General features: G+C 34.8%; 1 protein-coding gene, 1 long non-coding RNA gene and 3 other non-coding genes across 5 annotated transcripts; 1 reads left to right on the top strand and 4 right to left on the bottom strand.

Moving 5' to 3' along the window:
* Window positions 1–1,058: 1,058 nt before the first annotated feature.
* LOC117121488 (ras-related protein Rap-2a-like) lies at window positions 1,059–2,221 on the bottom strand. Its single transcript, XM_033266686.1, has one exon. It carries the CDS (start codon window positions 1,761–1,763, stop codon window positions 1,206–1,208), a length of 558 nt encoding a protein of 185 aa, XP_033122577.1. The 5' UTR covers window positions 1,764–2,221; the 3' UTR covers window positions 1,059–1,205.
* Window positions 2,222–5,365: 3,144 nt separating this feature from the next.
* LOC117121485 lies at window positions 5,366–18,431 on the top strand. The gene is made up of 6 exons (XR_004447573.1): window positions 5,366–5,554; window positions 12,915–13,069; window positions 15,757–15,844; window positions 16,379–16,483; window positions 17,499–17,586; window positions 18,316–18,431. It is a non-coding gene; the product is annotated as an uncharacterized LOC117121485 (long non-coding RNA).
* Window positions 8,733–8,805, bottom strand: Trnaf-gaa. Its single transcript has one exon. It is a non-coding gene; the product is annotated as a tRNA-Phe (tRNA).
* On the bottom strand, window positions 9,669–9,741 carry Trnaf-gaa. Its single transcript has one exon. It is a non-coding gene; the product is annotated as a tRNA-Phe (tRNA).
* Window positions 10,743–10,815, bottom strand: Trnaf-gaa. The gene has a single exon. It is a non-coding gene; the product is annotated as a tRNA-Phe (tRNA).
* Window positions 18,432–19,978: the final 1,547 nt, after the last annotated feature.

Here is a 19,978-nt window from a genome sequence, read left to right as displayed (position 1 = left end):
ATCAAAAAGACAATCAATTGTAGCTGAATCTAACACTTGGTGGGTTTGAAGGGAACAATGACTAGGGTAGGGTAGGTGTATGCAGATCCGAGCAACCTGAAAGCTAAGAAAGTTAATGGTATTAAAGGGTCTGGGCCTATTGTTTATTAGCACTACTTACTACCAGCAACTTGCACTATGGTCCTAGGAACATATACAAGAGAAGCAACTATTCACCCTCACACTTTGCATGTAATAATTAACACATCTTTACTGTTTATCACACATTTACAACATTATTTATTCTTATATTACTTATATAATCAGTAAATAAATACTAGGCTTCTAGCTTTACTAGTCTTATGAAATCGTTATACAGTATTAGCTTGTCAAAGTAATGTTTATAAAAATAATTGTAAATGCTACCCAAAGACAAGTATTCCCTGCTTGTAATTTTCTGCAGATATTATTCTCCTATTAAGACGATTAAAGCAACTCAATTGAAACGTCGAGACATTCTCAAACAAACAACAGTTGTTTTCAGAACTATCTACGTGGTGTACCGCAAGCATTAATATCTTAATTCTAATTAATATCTTATATAAGTATTTCTACAGTAAATCAGATTTTGCAGCAACTAACTTACTAATCACAATAGTTTCTGTATTTTTTTTTTTATTGTTCAAAGAAACGTCATTACACATTTTAATTTAAGTACATTCCTTAATCAATAGATTTTTAATCTAATTTATAACCTCTAGAAAGGCAATTAGACAACCTAAAAATGTCACATTTTAACTGATCAGTCACTAATCCTAGTTACCATTTAGTGACATGTAATGGGTTATTAGTTTTGTGCGACCTCTATACTCTATTCTATACTCTATATTCTATACTGATGACTGTTTCAAGAAAAACCACATTATCTATGGGACTATGCAAATGTCACATGGTCACTTAACCCGGATGCCCACTGTGTCGGCCAATGTGGTTCCATGGAGATCACAATACTACCGCAGTAGAAACCATGCTTTTAGCATTACCAAAATGGATAGTGATATTATTACTTTTAGATGTTGTAACACCATTGCAACGCTATGAATTCAAAGGTTGACCATCTCGCTACTAAAAAAAAATGGGAAATGAAATGTACATAAAATAAACCAACTAATGCATTCATTCATACCTTTCTTTGAAGTCAGTTCATCCTATCAAATGTGCTAATCTCATAGAAGAGTACATCCGCTTCCACAACATCCCGCTGCGGTCTTCTGGGGTTGGAGTAGATGCATTATTTCAACAACACAGTCCGCAAAAATCTCATTCACATTTTGGCGAGTTTTAGCTGATGTCTCATAAAATGGAACGCCCCATCGATTCGCCAAAATCATCCCTTCACTTGTGGGAACTTGCCTTTCTTTATCTAAGTCTGCCTTGTTGGCAACGAGTACAATCGGTACTGTGTCTTTACCCTTGACTCGCAAAATTTGTTCCCTTATATTTACAACATCACCAAAACTTTGTTTACTTGTAATACTAAAAACTATCAGGAAACCTTGTCCATTACGAATGTATAAATCCCTCATCGACGCAAACTGTTCAGTTCCTGCTGTATCCAAAATTTCCAAAATGGCCATCATATTTTCAACCTCGATTGCTTTGCGGTAAAAATCCTCAATCGTTGGATCATATTTCTCAACAAAATTTCCAGAGACGAATTGCACAGTTATCGCACTCTTACCAACTCCACCGGCCCCAAGGACCACAACTTTGTATTCCTTCATAGTTTTTATAGACGTTTAGTTTGATAGTGTTTATCACTACACACTCCACAAGCTAAGCCTTGACCCACCAGTAGAAGTTAGTTCTAAGCGAATCCCAGGCCTATGCTGTTGTACTCACAATAACAATACGAGCTTCTGAACAGGTAAAGACAGGCCTAGCCTACAACTACTACACTAGGCCCAAAACTTTAAAGTTTGTAAAATTCCAGAGCAGCGCTTAGTGTTAATAAATGAACACTAACGGTAAGTGTTGGTTGATTTGTTCAACCCAATATGAAATCGGCACATGGTGTCATACTGTAGTCCACAAGTGCTTTAAATCGATAAATCTAAAAAAATACCAACATGAAACTGTATCAAAACCGTATTACGTATGTCCCGTGAGTGGCACACACACACAGTAGCCTACAATACTTTCGGAACGTGCAATGTATGTGACCAGCGGGCGCGGCATGAACACCTAAGTTACAAGAAAAACAACTCGCCTTAACGCGGAAGTGAAGTTATTACGTTAAGCATTACTACGCCCTCTGCTATTTTAGTATAAATATCGTTAACAAAGCTCGCTAAATACAATAATATAATAGTAAATAATTGGAACCCTTAAAAGTAATAAAGATATAGCAAACAAATGAAATAGAAAACGAATGGTTCTATAAAAATTAATTGTAATGTCGGTTCGCTCACCGAGGTAAAAGGTTTTTAATTTTTTTTTTGTAAAAATGGTCAACAGAGGGCGCACTATAATAATTATTATTATTAATTACTGTATAGTACTACTGTAGTTAAATGTGTCGCACTAAGATATTAATAAAGAAAAGATTTCTTCGTTTTGTTGTTGTAATATTTCTTCCCGTATTTCTTTCTTCATGGTGGGGATGAGGTGAGTATTGACACGCTTGGTAGTCCCACTCACCATTCCATGCTCCTCCAAAGTGCACAAAAACGTTGGCTCTCCCCCCACCCCCTATGTCAAATCAAGAGATAATTTAGACAATCATGTGCACCAAATATTTGCCGACATTTGCTTTCTGGTCAAAACGGCGGCAATAAACCAAAACGGCAATAAGTCAAAACGGCAAAAAACCAAAACGGCAACACTTTTTGAACAAAACGGTAATGGACCAAAACGGCAATACGTCAAAACGGTGATCAAAACGGCCAAAGTTTTCTTTAAGAATTAAAACATATTTTCAATAAAATTTCCAAGAAATTTTTTGATATCTTGCATTATAAAAAAAAATGAATTATAAAAGAGAAAGGAAAAAAAATGGGTGGTGGGAAATCACAACAACGATAGTCATATTCGTCAAGTCATAGTTATTAATCTAGGATAGGCTAGGCTGGACAATTTTGCAAATATCTGAATGATTGTATAATGTAAATGATGAAGGCACGTCCGTACGGACAGTATGCGAATATTGTATCTTTGATGATAAAATTGCACATATATTGAAAACAATACTGTAGTGAATAAAGGTGGATAAAACCCACACGAAAGATAAAAAACTTATCACTGCCGCTTTGCTTATTGCCGTTTTCGGTTTATTGGCGGTTTGACCTGCTACCGGACATCTTAGTCGGGGGTCTGCGATCTCTAGTCCCCCTGTCGGACAGCTTAGCGCCTCCCCTTCCCCCACAGAAAATATATCCTGCCGCCACTGTTCGGCAATAAAATATTCCTTGGTAGGGCTCGGGGAAAGTTTTCATGGCTAGTATTGTCCAAATGACCTCAATATTAGGGATTGGCAATTAAAATAACGTTATTTGTATATATAGGCAAATTATTATTTTATTTTTGATCTGACGACCTTGTCGTGGCGTCAGATCAAGGGAGTCCTGGCCTATCCAACGGTGGGTAGGGGGGGGGGTCCCTCTCCACTCGCTTGTACCACCACAGATGTGCGTATCAGTATCCTCGACCAGAGCGGCCACAGAGTGAGCAAAGAAATAAATAAATTAGCTCAAGTTGTTGAAAATCACCTCATATCACCTTATTTTGCCAGCTTACCCACCTAGCACCGGCGCCTCCACCAACCAAACCACCAACCCCCTCCCCAACCCCTTGTTGTCAATAGATTGGCCTACTCCACTGATGACAAACTATTCTCGGGACTCTGACTGTAACACATTTTACGACTGCTTTGAATTGTATAATTTTAGTGTCATCATCATCATCATCATCATCATCATCATCATCATCATCATTATTATCATTATTACAATTTTTACTACTACTACTAATAATAATAATTAATAATAATAATGATAATAATGATAATAATGATGATGATGATAATAATAATAGTATGATTATCATAAAATACTTATAACACGAATGTTATAGCACAATCTGCCAAAAAAAAAAAAAAAAACTTCGATGCGATGCGCCTACAACAAAAGATGCAGTAGATAATTATTTTATTTTAACTTTTTATGATTACATTTCTGATGTTACCGGCCTATGTTACATTATTAATAATATTATGTTATTAATGATATTATTACTAATAAATGATGTATTGAGCAGAAACGTTGAAAACATCACAAATAGGCCTACAGGAAAATTTAATACGTAGGCAACATACAATAGCCACACATGACCCACGGTGGTGGCACCAGCAGGGGTCTGAAGGGACCTCCCACGTCAGAACAGTGAAATTACAATTTCACTGTTCCCTGGTCGGACAAACCAAGATCATCCAGCCCCCACCCCCAACGTCGTCCGATTCTCATGTCGGACCCAAAATAACCCCGTTTTGATTGCCAATACATAATATTGTGATATAAATGCACACATTTGACCCATATTCAAGCCATTAAATCTCTTCCTATCAACTCTACCCGGATTTTTTTTTTTTATTATACTGATGACCCTTCCAGGAGGGTCTATCTCTTCCGAAAAACGATCTTACACGATTTCAAGCGCTATTATGTTAACCATTTTTTCCGACCACGGAGAAAGAAGCCATGTTAGAATAATTCATTTGGATGATGTAAAGGAGTTAGCTGAGAATATCATGCAGGAAATTTAAATTACAATAACTGCACGGAGACTGATAGTTAATTCGGATCACAATAAACTCATCATAGTAGAATTCTTATTAGCAATTATATAACTCAGCCTGCTGAATATAACAATAGCAAGTCATCTGTGGAAATATAAGGAATAGTGTCTATTCTTCTCAGAACAAATCTAGTTAAAATTTTATAGAAATACACAATTCAGAATTTCTCAGTAGTTAATTATTATCCCTCGTCTATTTCATTCTCAATCATTACTTGGTCAACAACGAACAAAATCATTAATTGTGTATCATCTCTTTATTTTGAAAATATTATATTAAAGTGGTTCGCTCAATGTCTACATTGATACACTTTTGAAACTCTATATTTATTATCGTTTGGATACAAACGATAATGTGATTACCCATAGACCATAAGACTCTTTTGATTGGATACTGGTTATCCATCGATGACGTGTATAGGCCTATGTTTAATTATTCACGGTGCAATTCATATTTTAACAATTGGTACCATATATTAAAATCGTTCGGTTCCAATTAATTTCAAATGCGCGTCGGGACTTGCGACACTATCATTGCGTCAGATATTTTGTTAAATATTTTTATGTCGATTTTATTTCTTCAACCAGTAGTGAAATAATTGCCGACTATCATTATAAGTCACCTGCAGGATGGTTTGTTTGAGGATGCGATATTTTAAACAGGGGGAGGGGGTGGGTCAGTTTGTGCGATGTAAAACAGGTTTTTGATAGGTTTCGACATTAGGTAAGTAAATCTTTGCATATTTTATCTATCTTAATATCTACATCTATCTATCTATTAGGAAACTGTAGTGGTTCTATTGCGCTTCTAAAATTTGTGACAACAGTTAATGCAGAGGTGGCAGTTTATTAGTGAGTTCCAGAGAACAATTGTACTTGGAAAGCTTGACTGAAACGCCTGGGTCCTAGAAAATCGTTGTCTGAATCTTAAACTATGGCTTCATGTGATTTAATAGAGTGAGATAGCCAACTGAAAATAGGTATGGAATAATATAATACCGTTGAAGAGTTCGATAAAATTTGACAAATTTTGTATTATTAATTACGGTACTTCGTCTGTCAACCCCGGTTTCTGTCTCCCTTGGGTTCTTTTACTAGGCCTAAATGTTTTGATTTGAATGATGTACAACACATTTTTCTAAGACACAAAAACCATATCCCAACTCGGGATCGGTTAATGAGATACAGATTTTTGAATATTTAAAAACTTAAATGGTGGTTACGCCCCATTTCCAGTTTTAAAATATTCAAAAATATTAACCACTTGTGGGTTTGATGTCAAATAAACTTTTTTTCTCTTATAAAGAATTAGTTGCATAATCAATTTTTGTTTCCTCAGGAACCTGGCTTTAAAACATGATTTCTACTGTAGGCCTATCTAATCCCATCTTTCTTACTTTTATTCTTCTCCATGGCCCAATATCACAGCATAATATAAGTACCAATCCATTTGAAATTAAGTACGGTACAAAATAAAATAAAATATCCCTATAATATTGTAATGAATCTGTTTGCGTTACGTTAATAATGTAATAATGATAATGCTCATTAAACCAAATAATTGTGTATCTACCTCAATTTCTATGGTCTTCCAGAAGTTGCCCGTACACTTGATGCAAGGTAACAGATAGTCATCTGTGTACATTTTGTTGATGGCTTAAGTTTCAATGGCTTAAGTGATTCACATGATATGTATTTCCGAATCAAAAACTAAATCTTTTGTCAGTAGGCCTATCTTAATATTATTTTGTTTATTATTATTATTATTATTATTATTATTATTATTATTATTATTATTATTATTATTATTATTATTATTATTATTTCGCTTATTATTAGTATTATTATTATTATTACTACTACTACTATTATTATTATTATTATTATTATTATTATTATTATTGTGTTGTTATTGTTATCATCACATTTGCTAGGTCTAATAATCATTTGTTTATTATTATTATTATTTTCATTATTATTATCACTAATATTATTAAGATTATTACTATTATTATCATTATTCAATGTTATTATTATTATTATTATTATTATTATATACCGGTACTTATTAATGAAATTAAATGTGAGGCGAAAACGTGATCAGAAATATGATAGGCTAGGTACATTATATAATTGTAAACGAATACCGGTACAGGTTATAGCATACATGAATGCGAATAAGAAAATGGTAATTTATTTAAAAGAAATAAAATTCCAAAAAAGTAAAAACAAAAACAAGAACATGTATTAATACGACCGTTATATACTATTTTGAGTAATGCCGGCCACTCACTGCGTCCGAAGGTCGCACGACCATCGCGCGACGAATCCAACTATGTGAGCGATAGACGACGCAACGCCGTCTGCTGATTGTCGGTATAGCAGTCTGAACCATTATTGGCATTTTTTGAGTTCCTATTTATGTCCATTACGGTATATATCGTAAAAATATACTTTCACCAGCACGAATCTATAAAATATTGGACGAGGACTTTTCGCGCTACAAAAGTAACACATGTGAAAAATCATTATTTAAAATACATTTTACAGTAAAGAGGAAGAGGCAGTGTAATATTCAGTATACCTAGGTAAGTGGAACCTCCCACTTCAGAGTGAGCGAGGCCGGCTGATACAATTTAAACGCGTATGTTTACTAATAAGGAATCATCACAACATTTATAGCATGTACGGTACTGCATTATCCAGTTTTACTATATTCTTTCCAGTAGATAGTTACCAACCTGAAAGATTTGAAATCCGTGACAAAACCAGTTGACTGGGGGTCGGAGGCCGCTAGGGCACCCGCTGGGGAGTCCAGGGGTTTTTGTCACATAATCAACAGTTGTGGCAATTAACTCGCAAGACGCTCCTCCTAGATTGTAAGTGCGTTGTTGGCTCAGTTTGGTAGAGAAAGAGAAAATTTGTCGGTGAATTTATTCTCGAATGAGATAACGAAAGCTCTCTAATGACTCAAGTTACTGCACGACCGTTTTTATATCGTTAATAAAAAAAATTCTTCTAATTTTAAATACATTTTCCACTGAATTCGTGATAATTCGTTATCACGCATAGAATTGTGCTAAATGCATGACAAATTTATGATCACGCATGTGTTTCTGCAAAATGTGTGTTTCATCCAAAATCACTTTGAAATGCAAAACCGTCCCGCACTATGCGAGACGGTTGGTAGCTATGCAGTATCTTACATGCTTCTGTCAACATTACTGTATAAACACAATTATTGGCTCACAGTTCTTTATTTAAATGTTAATTTGTCTTTCATATTTTGCAAAGGTCTATTGTGAAAGACGTAACAGTATTCAATATTATGCTTTCGAATATTAATCTTAGGGCCTATGGCAACACTTGCAGCTTTTGGTCGACTGGGCTTCACAGGATTATTATCTAAACAATAATACTCCGCGACGGTTCCAGAGGGGATGGTGTTAGCTCATGTCTAGACCGCCCTTTCACCTCTAACATGTATGAGTACTTTTTTAGCGGTCAAAAAATTGTTCAGATGTTGGTAAAAAGTCAGCAGCCTTGTTTCTTCGTTTGGGAAGTGTAAAGGGGAGGGATGGGGGAATCATCTGGCTAGCTAATCTCATATTTAATTTTGGCTTTCAATTAAATTTAATTCTTTAAAAAATGCCACTTTCCCAACTGACCTATTTCGGCTGACGCAGTTGAATATTGGTCAGTCTACCTTCACGAACTTTATAAAAAATAAATATTTTAAAAGGATGATAGATAATACTTATGCTTTAAATAGACATGTAGAAATATTCGATAAAAAATTAATATTATAAAATGCCAAAACACTCTAAAAAGGTGGTGAATAAAGCGTAGGTTTATATAGACCATGCGGAAATATTAATATTGAAAAGGTAACTTAAAAACAATGCCGAAACCCGGGATTGAATCAGGGACCTTTAGGTCTTCAGTCTAACGCTCTCCCAACTGAGCTATTTCTGCTGGTAAACGAGACTTTCAACCCAAGAACATAAGCCACGGCAAACGAAAAATAGTTCTAAAAAGATGATAAATAAATCGTGTTATATAGACATGTAGGTATACAATTAAATTTAACCGAAACCCAGGATTGAATTGAGTTCAATTCAATTTTATTACACATGAAAATACATCATTTGGATAATATAAAAAGGTACCGTAAATATTAAAAATTGCACATATATTAAAAATGATCTTTAGATCTTTAGTTTAACGCTCTCCCAAATGAGCTATTTCGGCTGATAGACATATTTGAATGAATCTTCAGAATACATGAACTTTTATAAAAAAATAAAATATTCTAAAAACATGGTTAATAAGCTTAATTTTAAATAGACAGGTAGAAAAAAAAAAATAAAATGCCAAAAAATTCTAAACAGATGATGAAATCGTAGTTTTAAATAGATATGGCCTATGCATGTAGGAATACTGTATTCAATCATCAAAGCTAAATAAATTTTAATTTCGAAACCCGGGATTGAACAGTTCAGTCTAACGGTCTGCCATCTGCTGACCTGGGGCTGACTTATTTGAATATGAATCTTCAGCGGCCTATTTATTCTACATGAACTTTATATATATAAAAAAAAAACTATTCTAAAAAGATGATGGATGAAGCGTAGTTTTTAATAGACATGTGGAAATATTTAAAAGAAAATAATTTTATAAAATGCCAAAACCTATAAAAGATGATAAATAAAACGTAGTTTTAAATAGACATTAAATTTTAAAAAAATATGCGGAAAAATTCTAAAAAAAGGTGATAAGTAAAGCGTAGTTTTATACAGACATAAAGAAATATTTGATAAAAAGTTAATTTAAAAAAATGCGGAAACCCGGGATTGAACCAGGGACCTTTAGATCTTCAGTCTAACGCTCTCCCAACTGAGCTATTTCGGCTGATTATCGACATCTTCAGCACAACAATATGAGCTAATGAAAACTACTAAACTACTGAAAAGACGACGAAATAAATCGTGTTATGTATACACGAAGTATAATTAAATTGATCTTTAAAAGATGCCGCTAACCTGGGATTGAACCAAAAACTTGTATCTTTCAGTCTACGCTGTCCCGATTTTAAATAGACATGTAAAAATATCCAATAAAAAAATTATTTTTATAAATTTCAAATTTTAATTTTATTCAGAATAACCTCAAAACAAGGAGAAGCATACCATGTGGCGGCGCCAGTGGGGTGTGGGGAAGCAGGGGATTAAGTCCCCCACCAGAAAGGTCAAGGCCCCCCCACCATTGAACAAAGCTCGTCGGGCAGTCAGAGTAAAATAGATATAAAAATAGGCCCACGCCAAGCCAACAACACATGTCTGTCACAGTCTGAGTGTGTCATTTCTGGCCATCCAGAGGTTCCTTTTCTTAAAAGAATCTCATTGGAGAGGGGGATCCTTTCCCAAACTCAGGCCTACAAGCTCAAGTCCCCCAGTCGGACAGTTCATCCCCCAGAAAATATATCATATGTCTTTTGTTTTTCTTCTCTCTTTATAGATCAAATACTGACGTACTTTGTATCTGTCTCTTATACACATCTAGATGTGTATAAGAGACAGTATATATATAGGTTAAAAGGCAAAATACTGAAAAACAACAATGCTGTGGGAACAATGGCTGGATCTCGGTAGAGATACAAATATGATAAACAACAGCTAAAAAGTAAACCTATGTAATCAGCCAGAAATAGAACCAGAGCTTTCGGACAACACTATACAATACAGTTCAAAAACTTCTCAATAAAATGCCGGAAACTCCTAAAATGATGATGAATAAAACGTAGTTTTAAATAACAAAAATATATATATTTTTAAAGGCCAAAGAATTCTGAAAAGATGGTGAACAAAACATAGTTTTATGTAGACATGAAGAAATAGGTAATCAAAAGGTAATGCCGAAACCCGGGATTGAACCAGGGACCTTTAGATCTTCAGTCTAACGCTCTCCCAACTGAGCTATTTCGGCTGATTGATTGTATTTGTATATCCTACCTAAACTACCGTAAATCCTTGAATAGAAGCCCTGCGCTTCTTTTTTGCGAACTTTGGATGGGCTTTTGTTCGAGACTACTTTTGCAAAGTAAAGAGGGGCTTCATTTCAAAATAAATGTTGTACATTTTGGGAATTACTACTAAAAGCAATAAATAGGGCCACCGTAACGTCAATCTAATCTGTATCACTGAGTGTATTAACCGGCATTAAATCACCTAAAATACTATAAACCACCAAGCATGTTTTTAATTTTTGTTTCTTTGAAATTCATGTACTTGGATGTACCGGAATGTAACGTACCATCAAAATGTGGATGTAACGTACCATCGAATAGAAGTCATGGTCTTTTTTCGAGATTAGCTTCTTTTCGAGTGTATTTTGCAAACTAATGAGGGAGCTTCAATTCGAGATGGGGGCTTCAATTCGATGTGTCTACTTGGTAAAAGTTAAAAAGTAGTAGCAGCTGTTTCCCATCGACCATCTTGGATTTGCCGAGTCGGAGTAGGCCAACAAATTCTAATTCTCCATTTTTTTTCAAAATATTAGGACGAGAAACTATTTATTTTTAACTTGGCCTAACTTTAATTTAATCTTTTGTTTGCAATAGATATTTTCTATTTTAATTCACATAGGCCTATTCTTGTCTTACAATCTTTCCATTGTACAGGCTCTGTCTACGATTGGGATCTCACTTCGGCGATGTATTCCATCTATGTTCTCGACAGATTTAAAGGACTTTTTAACTTGTAAAATATGATCAGAAATATATAATAAATGTAAAGTTAAAGGTAGGTCGCAATGCATTGTTGCAAATCAATGTACACATTTTGCAAAGACCAAGTCAAGATGGGTGAGTCGTAAAAACTGCAGACAACTATACAACAAATTAGTATGGTCAGGGAAGTGTGTCCAGTGTGCAAGTATTTTTGTACTGTACGTGCAGCGCGTGAGTACGCTTCTATGATGTGTTGTTTCTTATTTTTACTTTGTTTCTTTCATTGAACATTAAAATTTATCAGCTTATTTAATGTAGGCCTACTCACATACTAAACTCAGTAGACCTAAATAGTATTCTAGAAATGCGGTTACCATTCTTCATCATCATCACCAGCCGCTTTTAAAACGCGAAGCTGAGAATATCCTTACCGATGCAAGATGAGAGATAATATTGTGACATTATATGGCACCTCTAGATGGCCGGAAATTGCACGGCACAGAATTAAAATTTGAATATAATTTTCTTTTTAACCTTTGTCAAATTGATGGGGCCGGCTGGGCCCCTCGTTAATTGCCACTGGATATAATACAGTAATATGTCCTATATATTTCAGAGACACATTATGTTGTTATGTATTAACAAAGTCATTTGTGTTAGGGTGCCAGATCAAGGACCCTATACGTATGGGACCTTTGGAGGCCCCTAAGCGTAGGGGCCACTTTGCATATTGTGTCAGTTCGTATATTATCTCTTTCTAACCCGCGCATGTTGTCGTGTATTTGTTTAACAAGTATAACGAAAGGTCCGTTACCTTGGTTACGTCGGGATATCAAAGAAGAGGCCTATGATAATAATTATATTATGGTATTGGGTTTTTAGTAACAATGAGGATTCCAGCTTTTTTTAAACATTATAAACAACCCATGCCGGGCTCTTTCAAAATTTACGCTAATAAACCTGAACATTAAAATTCAATTTACGAAAACAAATTGTTTATAAGTATCTAAATTGATTTGGAAATTATAATGCAAAATATTTCCATATCCCAATAAAAATAAAATTACCGTTCAAATAGGCCTATTCTTTTTTAGTATCCTTAATTTATTCTTCCAGTGGATCAGCCTTAAATGGCAGCATCGACGATATATTATTATTTAGGCCTATTATGGTTATCATGAATTATTATTATTATTATTATTATTATTATTATTATTATTATTATTATTATTACAGTATTATTATTATTATTATTATTATTATTATTATTATTATTATTATTATTATTATTATTATTATCATACGTATATGCATGTACAATTGTTTAGTTTGTTTTTCGTATGTTTTCCTATTAAAGTCCCGACCACAACGGTGTCGAGTACTTCCGCCAACATATGCACAACACAACTTACTACTACGGAGATAGATAGCTCTACTACTACGGATACGCCTACGCCTACGCCTACGCCTACGCCTACTCCTACGACTAAAACGCCGCCAGAAGAGGTACCGGTAAGCCTAAATGATTCAATCTCTTAAAAATGCTTTATTTTTCGGGGTTTCTTTTCTCCAGGGTTAAGTCTTTCCATCTTCTTACCCAATTTTAGTTTAAATTTCATTTTAATCGCGGTTGCTTACTTGAATTGGTTATGCATAACAATATGATGCCTCTTCTGTGTATTATAATACGTTGTATGAATAATGCGAACGATGTTTGTTTGATAAACGTGTCTTCGGCGGCTTACCCAAGTTATTACTTTGGCGTGATGTGTGCTTATTGTGATTCAATCTCGTATAATATCTGCTTTATTATTCGGGTCTTCCTTTCTCCATCCAATGTTGAATCTTTCATCTTCTTACCCAATTTTAGTTTAAATTTCATTTTAATTGCGGTTGCTTATTTGAATTGGTTATGAAGTTTAAAAAACATAATATGATGCCTCTTATGTGTATTATAATACGCTGTATGAATAATGCAAACGATATTTGTTTGATAAACGTGTCTTTCGGCGGCCTACCCAAGTTTTGGTGTGATGTGTGCATATTGTGAATCTAATGTTCTAATGATATCAGCTTGACTGAACCTAGGTGGCCAACTTCCATCTATCTAATTTGTTCATGTTTTATTTCGATTATGAACGACCAAGATTAAGCGAGTCTAACATCAGCCAAATCCCGGAGCGTGGTCTATCTATATAATAGGGCCTATGTAGCGGTGAAATAGATATGAGTCTGCATTATTATCTGCCAATGAAGTAGGAGGAGGTAAAGTTTTCGCCCCTGATTATTTATTTATTTATATGTTTATTAATGAATGAATGAATGAATGAATTAATATATGAATGAATGAATGCCGCAATATTCCATGACCAAGATCTGGAAGTGACAAAATTTTGAAGGGTCAGGGTCAAGGGTCCAGGGCACAATGAACGAAAAACCATTTTTTAACTGTCTGCCGTATAGACCGTATGTGTGCTTAAGGGGTTTGCCAAAGAAGTGTAACAAAGTAGCATTCATTTTACAACGGTTCATTTGACAACAGTTTGGTAGTGGTTAGAAAAGAGTGTTTTCCAAAATACTTAACCCAGGTTCGAATCACATAATGTCTATTTTATTTTTCATTATCTATTATTTCATTTTCCGTACTACCATTAGTATTACTAAACATATTTTTACCGGTCCAGCCGTTTAGGCATCAGCACTGCATTGCATGGGGACAATATGCGTGGGGAATTTATATAGAGAATTATGATGTGGGCGGAGGTATGCGCTCTCAGAGTGCTTTCTAGTTGACTCTTTTTTGCATGGGGGTTTTCGTCTTTGCCTAAGTTGTTCTTTCTCATGCAGTATCGTGCTATCCGTCTGTTGTCCATTCGTTAATTTTCTAAGCCCTACTCCTTTCTTTCGTGTGGTTTGAATGATATAGTCACTTGTTTATCGAGTATTTTATGCATGATATATTTATTTTTTATATTTTAATTAAATAAAAGGTATTTAAGATAAAGTTAATACCTTTCTATTTATTGCTAAAATACGCTCAATGTCAAAATACATTATATTCTTACCAACAAGCGCTGTACCAAAAAAAACACTGAGATTGTTCATTAAGCTGTATATAAAAAATATTTCCGGCCGAGGCTAGAATCTCTTTTAATAATTGAGGTCGTTTAAAACTAATTAGCATGTAGCCACATGCTTGGTCAACTTCCAAACATTCATAACCATTCTTTGATCGCCAAAGAATAATACTTAGAAACGTCGAAAAAGCACGAACGCAAACCAATTTCATCGTGACGGAGAACAATGATACTGGAAAACAAACATTTCATGACAATATTGACTCGATAGGCTGGATATTCAATATAAACTGAGTAAAATCAATTAATTAATTTTCTCCTCTTTTTGAATTTCACTTTGTGCAAGTAGTATTGCGACTACACTGTTGTGAATGGAAATACTACCGTACCGTTTCGATTAAACGCACGTGTCTCCCTCGTCTCTTATACACATCGTTCTCCACCGATCGACGCCCATGATTGTTATCGTCTTAATTCAGACGATTGCTGTCGAGTTTGAATCTAGTTTTTTCAGATGGGGTCCGGTCCGGGAAATATTTCAAAATCGTCACCTGTAAAGCACCACCGCAACGTGGTGAGACGCGTGCACTCAGATTATTTTTAATGACGAAATAGCTGACAAAAGCCGCACTGTGCCGTACAACTGTCGTACAACCGTTGGCGGACAAATCCAACTCAGCTCTCTGAGTTCTGGCTGCCCTCTATCTGCCATCTTGGTGCCCATTGATCAAGTCAGTGGTGCGTAGCCAACAAAAATAAGATAAGCGTCGAGGAAAAATTATTGAACTCATGTTACTTAAATATCCATAACTCCGTAACGAAGAATCGTATCACATTATTGTTTTTCTGGAAATGTTCTTAAAAAGGCTATTCTACACCACTATATAAGTTTTGAGAAATAAAAAAAATGTTTCGACTTCGAGTGAGTGCCTGGCTTAAGATGCTATAAATGATAATGATGATGTTGAAGACAACGATGTGTATGATCATGGTGAGACCAAAAGTGAATCGTGATGATATTATGATGATGATGTTGACAGCAGTGATGACGATAGTGGCAACGGCGAGGAGAATGATAACGACAACATTTTCAGCGAGCTGATACCTTGCTCATTATTTCAGGTTTCAGAAACTCTTAATGAAATCCAGAAAGTAGATGAGAAACTTAGGAGTAATGGGAAGTCTGCTACAGAAGAAACAGATCGTTATCGTGAGATTGTTTACGTTTAAGTTTATGTTTCCCCCTTAAAATAAAATGTTTAAAATGTTTGTCTCACTGTATAGTTGTTACTCGTGTTATTTAAATTATTTACTTTGCATTCATCGAGCCGATACTATTTCATTGTATGTTTACATGTACATTTGACAATACATTTAATCTGTATCTGTAAATAACGGCTAATTATCTGATAATGTGACAATAATAATAAAGTTTTATTTGTTATTATTATTAATCATTGTTTTATCGTATTTATCATAATAATAATGATAACAATAATAATAATAAATAATAAAATAAATTTGTGTTGTTATTATTTTTAATCATTGTTAGCGTATTGTTGTCATTAGCGTTGACATTGCTATAGTCATAATTATTTTTACATTAACGAAATATTTGTTCTTTTCTTCTCTCTCTCTGCTGCTCATTTTCATCCTCTCATCCCTCCTCCTCTTTCCCCTTCTCCTCCTCCTCATCATTTTCTACTTCTTTTAATAACAAATTGCAACTATTTTTACTACATAGATGCAAGTTATGTAACATTTGAAGATAATTTTACTGGTAAATATGATCAGGAAATTACGCCTAATGATGCAGGCGAAAGTGTTGCTATTACCATCGGTCTGACAGGTAATTTATGGAAGTAGCAAGACAGGGTGATATACCGTATTTAATCGAAAGTTGGTGGGCGTTTATTGTATGGTTATTTTAGAGGGCGTTTATTCGAGAGAGTCGTTTATTCTTTTAGTGTCAAATAGACGCCCCCTTAATTTCACTGTAAATGTAGAACTACAACACATAATTACCGTAAAAAGATGTTATTGCGTGATCATAAATACTGATCCAACCAGGTAAGAAAACATGATTCTACTGGAGTACAACATTAATAGAATATGTTGAGATAATGTTGCCATTTAAGGCGGGGAGGAGGGGGCGTGTATTGGAGGAACAGATTAACGCCCGGGGCGTTTACTCGAGAGAGGCGTTTTCGAAACTTAGGCTGAAGGGGTTATTCGAGGGGCATTTATTCAAAGTGGGGCGTTTATTCGAATAAATACAGTAATCGTTTGTCCTAGAGCCTGTTCTAAAATAATTAGCACGCGTCAATAGCGTCAATCAAAACATTTTTGATGGTGCCCTGTTGCTTAGTTTAATTAGGAAAATGGGGACAGGGAGGGGTGGTAAATGGGGGTGGGATGAAATCACTATAGTTATACTAGAATATTATTATTATTATTATTATTATTATTATTATTATTATTATTATTATTATTATATTATTATTATTATTATTATTATTATTATTACTGTATTATTATTATTATTATTATTATTATTATTATTATTATTAATATAAGGGAAAACACGAAATGTTTATAATTAAAAACAAGTCTAAGTCTTAAAATGCTATTTCAATGTTTACATATAGTAATTAGGCCTACAGTAATTAGCAAGAACGTAGTATCTGTTGTTTACGGCTCAGGCTGCTATAGCAAAGGTTTAGTGGCGATCTGCTGCGCAGTGGTCGATATATCAGGCTAGGCCGCTGAAAGTCTAGTCCCCAGTGAGTTGCGAGACGTTTTTGGCGGCGCTGTTTCAAAATAATTATACCCGATAAAATGGTGTAAAAACACTTCTCTTGCAGAAACGGAAAATGTGTCTTTCTTCACATGTTTTACGTATAAGGAAGCGATATCATTTGAACAGCAAAATTTTACTGATTTTGGTGATAAGTATGTCATATTTAGAATCATGTAATAAATCATTTACAACTAGGCTAGAGCAAAAGTTTAATTAGATTGCAACTAGACTAGAGCAGACGTCTAATTAGAGTGCATACTACGCCCTCTGTCTGGATGCGACCAAACAATATACCACAATCATACGCTAGACGTGTATGGGCGATTCCATTATTTTCATTTATGCTAGATAAGTTCAAAGAGGAAAAAACACAATTTTTTCTGAACTTGACGTTGTCCCATGGCCTTTTCTTCCCAAAAGTTAATCGTCTCTTTCTTAGATTATTATGTACAATTCCACCAAATTAATTTTGATCCATGTCTTAAGTTTTGCGTAATCTTACTGAGACAGACAGACAAACGGGCAGACCTGGATGATACATAGGCCCTATGCCTAACCTCCTTGGCAGAGGTAACAACTCTTTATTTTTTTTCTTTTATCACTTTCTAAGTACATATAGTTGTTTTTCGTTTTGATTATTCCATTCCTCTTCTATCGCGTTTTCAATAATAACCGGGCCTGTTGTCTCTCCATTTTATTATGTTTGTTGGTGTGGTTAAAGATAAGGCATATAATCCTCACCTTATATAGGCCTACTCAACCAGCAAGTTTCAGAATCATAAACATAGAAATTAGTGTATTTAAAATGTTTAACCATAATGTTGAAGCTTGAGCAATGTATGTATACTCTCTATATATTTCTTAAATTATATCTTACCCAGTGTTAAGAAAACACAAAATATTACGTACAGATTTACAAGTGGACTACTAACGATAAATGCCTACGTTGGTGGGGAGAGCATTCGTGCCGACGTTACTTATAACTTTTCATCTACGGTAAGCATTATCAAATTACATTAATAGGGTATGGTTAGCCATCATGGCCATTGAAAACGCCGTTGTCTTTTTTTTAACGCCGTTATGTTGTTCAATTCCAACCAATTACAAGCTTTAAACAGCGCCGAAAGGGTCATAATAAAAGCGCCGTACTCTGAAAACGCTGTTCACAATAGTATGGCGCAAGACGTTTAGCCAATCACATTCCTTCTTTCATTCATTTGTGCGAGTATCTTGGCGGCACACAAGGCAAAGGTAATAAAATATAAGCTTACTCATTACAGAAGATAAAATCATCCGAGTTAAACTCCGTTTCTGAATCTTTCAATTGATTTATTGCAGAGTCTAACCCATTCTGTAGATGATGCTAGTTATGGACATTCATTGTTCTATAAACCGCGGGAACAGAATTTAGCGCGTGAGCATGTGCAGTGCCGATAAATTAAATCTATGAAAGAAGGAATGTGATTGGCTGACAGTCTATGGCCCTTGTGCCAAACTATGTGAACGGCGTTTTCAGAACGGCGCTTTTATTATGGCCCTTTCGGCGAAGTTTCAAGCGTGTGATTGGTTGAAATTAAACAATGTAACGGCGTTAAAATAAAACTAACTCCGCTCTCATTATCATGGCCCTTTCGGCACTGTTTCAAGCTTGTGATTTGTTGAAATTGAACAACGTAACAACAGCGTTAAAAACAAGTTAAAATAAAACTAACGCCATTTTCATTGTGACCCTTCTTATAATTACGGCATTTAAAAAAAATAATTTTGAAAAAATTAGGGCCGGCTCACTTGAATCTGCCACTGATTATTATGGCGTCATTGCGAGACTGCGTCAAAGTAACACTGCAGTGTAAACTTTTGGTAGGCTTATTACTTAATCGAAATAGAGAGACATCATATACGTGAAATTAGAAAAAAACAGTAATCCTATGTATGTAGATAATATTAAACACTAGTATATACGTACGGGTCATAATAATATACAAAAAGAATAAATCGTTTATATTAGAAATTTTGCACTTTTGAGTTTGTAAAAATATTGGCCTAATAAGGATACATGCTTCCAATTTCAACAACGTTCAGTACATTGTTTTCACAATAAATTTAGCCTCTGATAGTCGTTGCACCCATAAAATCGATCTAGTGGGTTTCTGAGATGGTTACAAAATGTTTAAACAATTGCGTTTTTACTTGATTTTGGTCCGAAAAATACGTACCGCACTTAGAAAAGTGAACAGACAAAATTCATGAGTCATGCGTAATTGTTATTATTTCCATTCGCTTGTAAAAGTGGGGTTTTAATTATAGAAGTTTGGTGAAAAGTGGGGGGGGCACGCGTCCCCCTGTCCCCACCAATCGACGCCCATGCTCTGACCACAAGCAATCAAGACAAGACTAGACAAGAACGACTCGCTCGACACGAAAATTTTAGTTTATTAGTTTATTTACAAATATTCAAATACCTCTGACCGCAAGCAATCAAGGAAAGACTAGACAAGAACAAACCCGCGCGACACGAAAAGTTTAGTGTATTATACAAACGTT

The sequence above is a fragment of the Anneissia japonica genome, unplaced genomic scaffold (genome assembly GCF_011630105.1).
Source record: "Anneissia japonica isolate Jap-2015-1 unplaced genomic scaffold, ASM1163010v1 scaffold287963_len587249_cov193, whole genome shotgun sequence".
NCBI lineage: Eukaryota > Metazoa > Echinodermata > Crinoidea > Comatulida > Comatulidae > Anneissia > Anneissia japonica.
The sequence above is the reverse complement of the archived record's forward strand: the minus strand, read 5'-3'. Positions and strand labels throughout refer to the sequence as shown.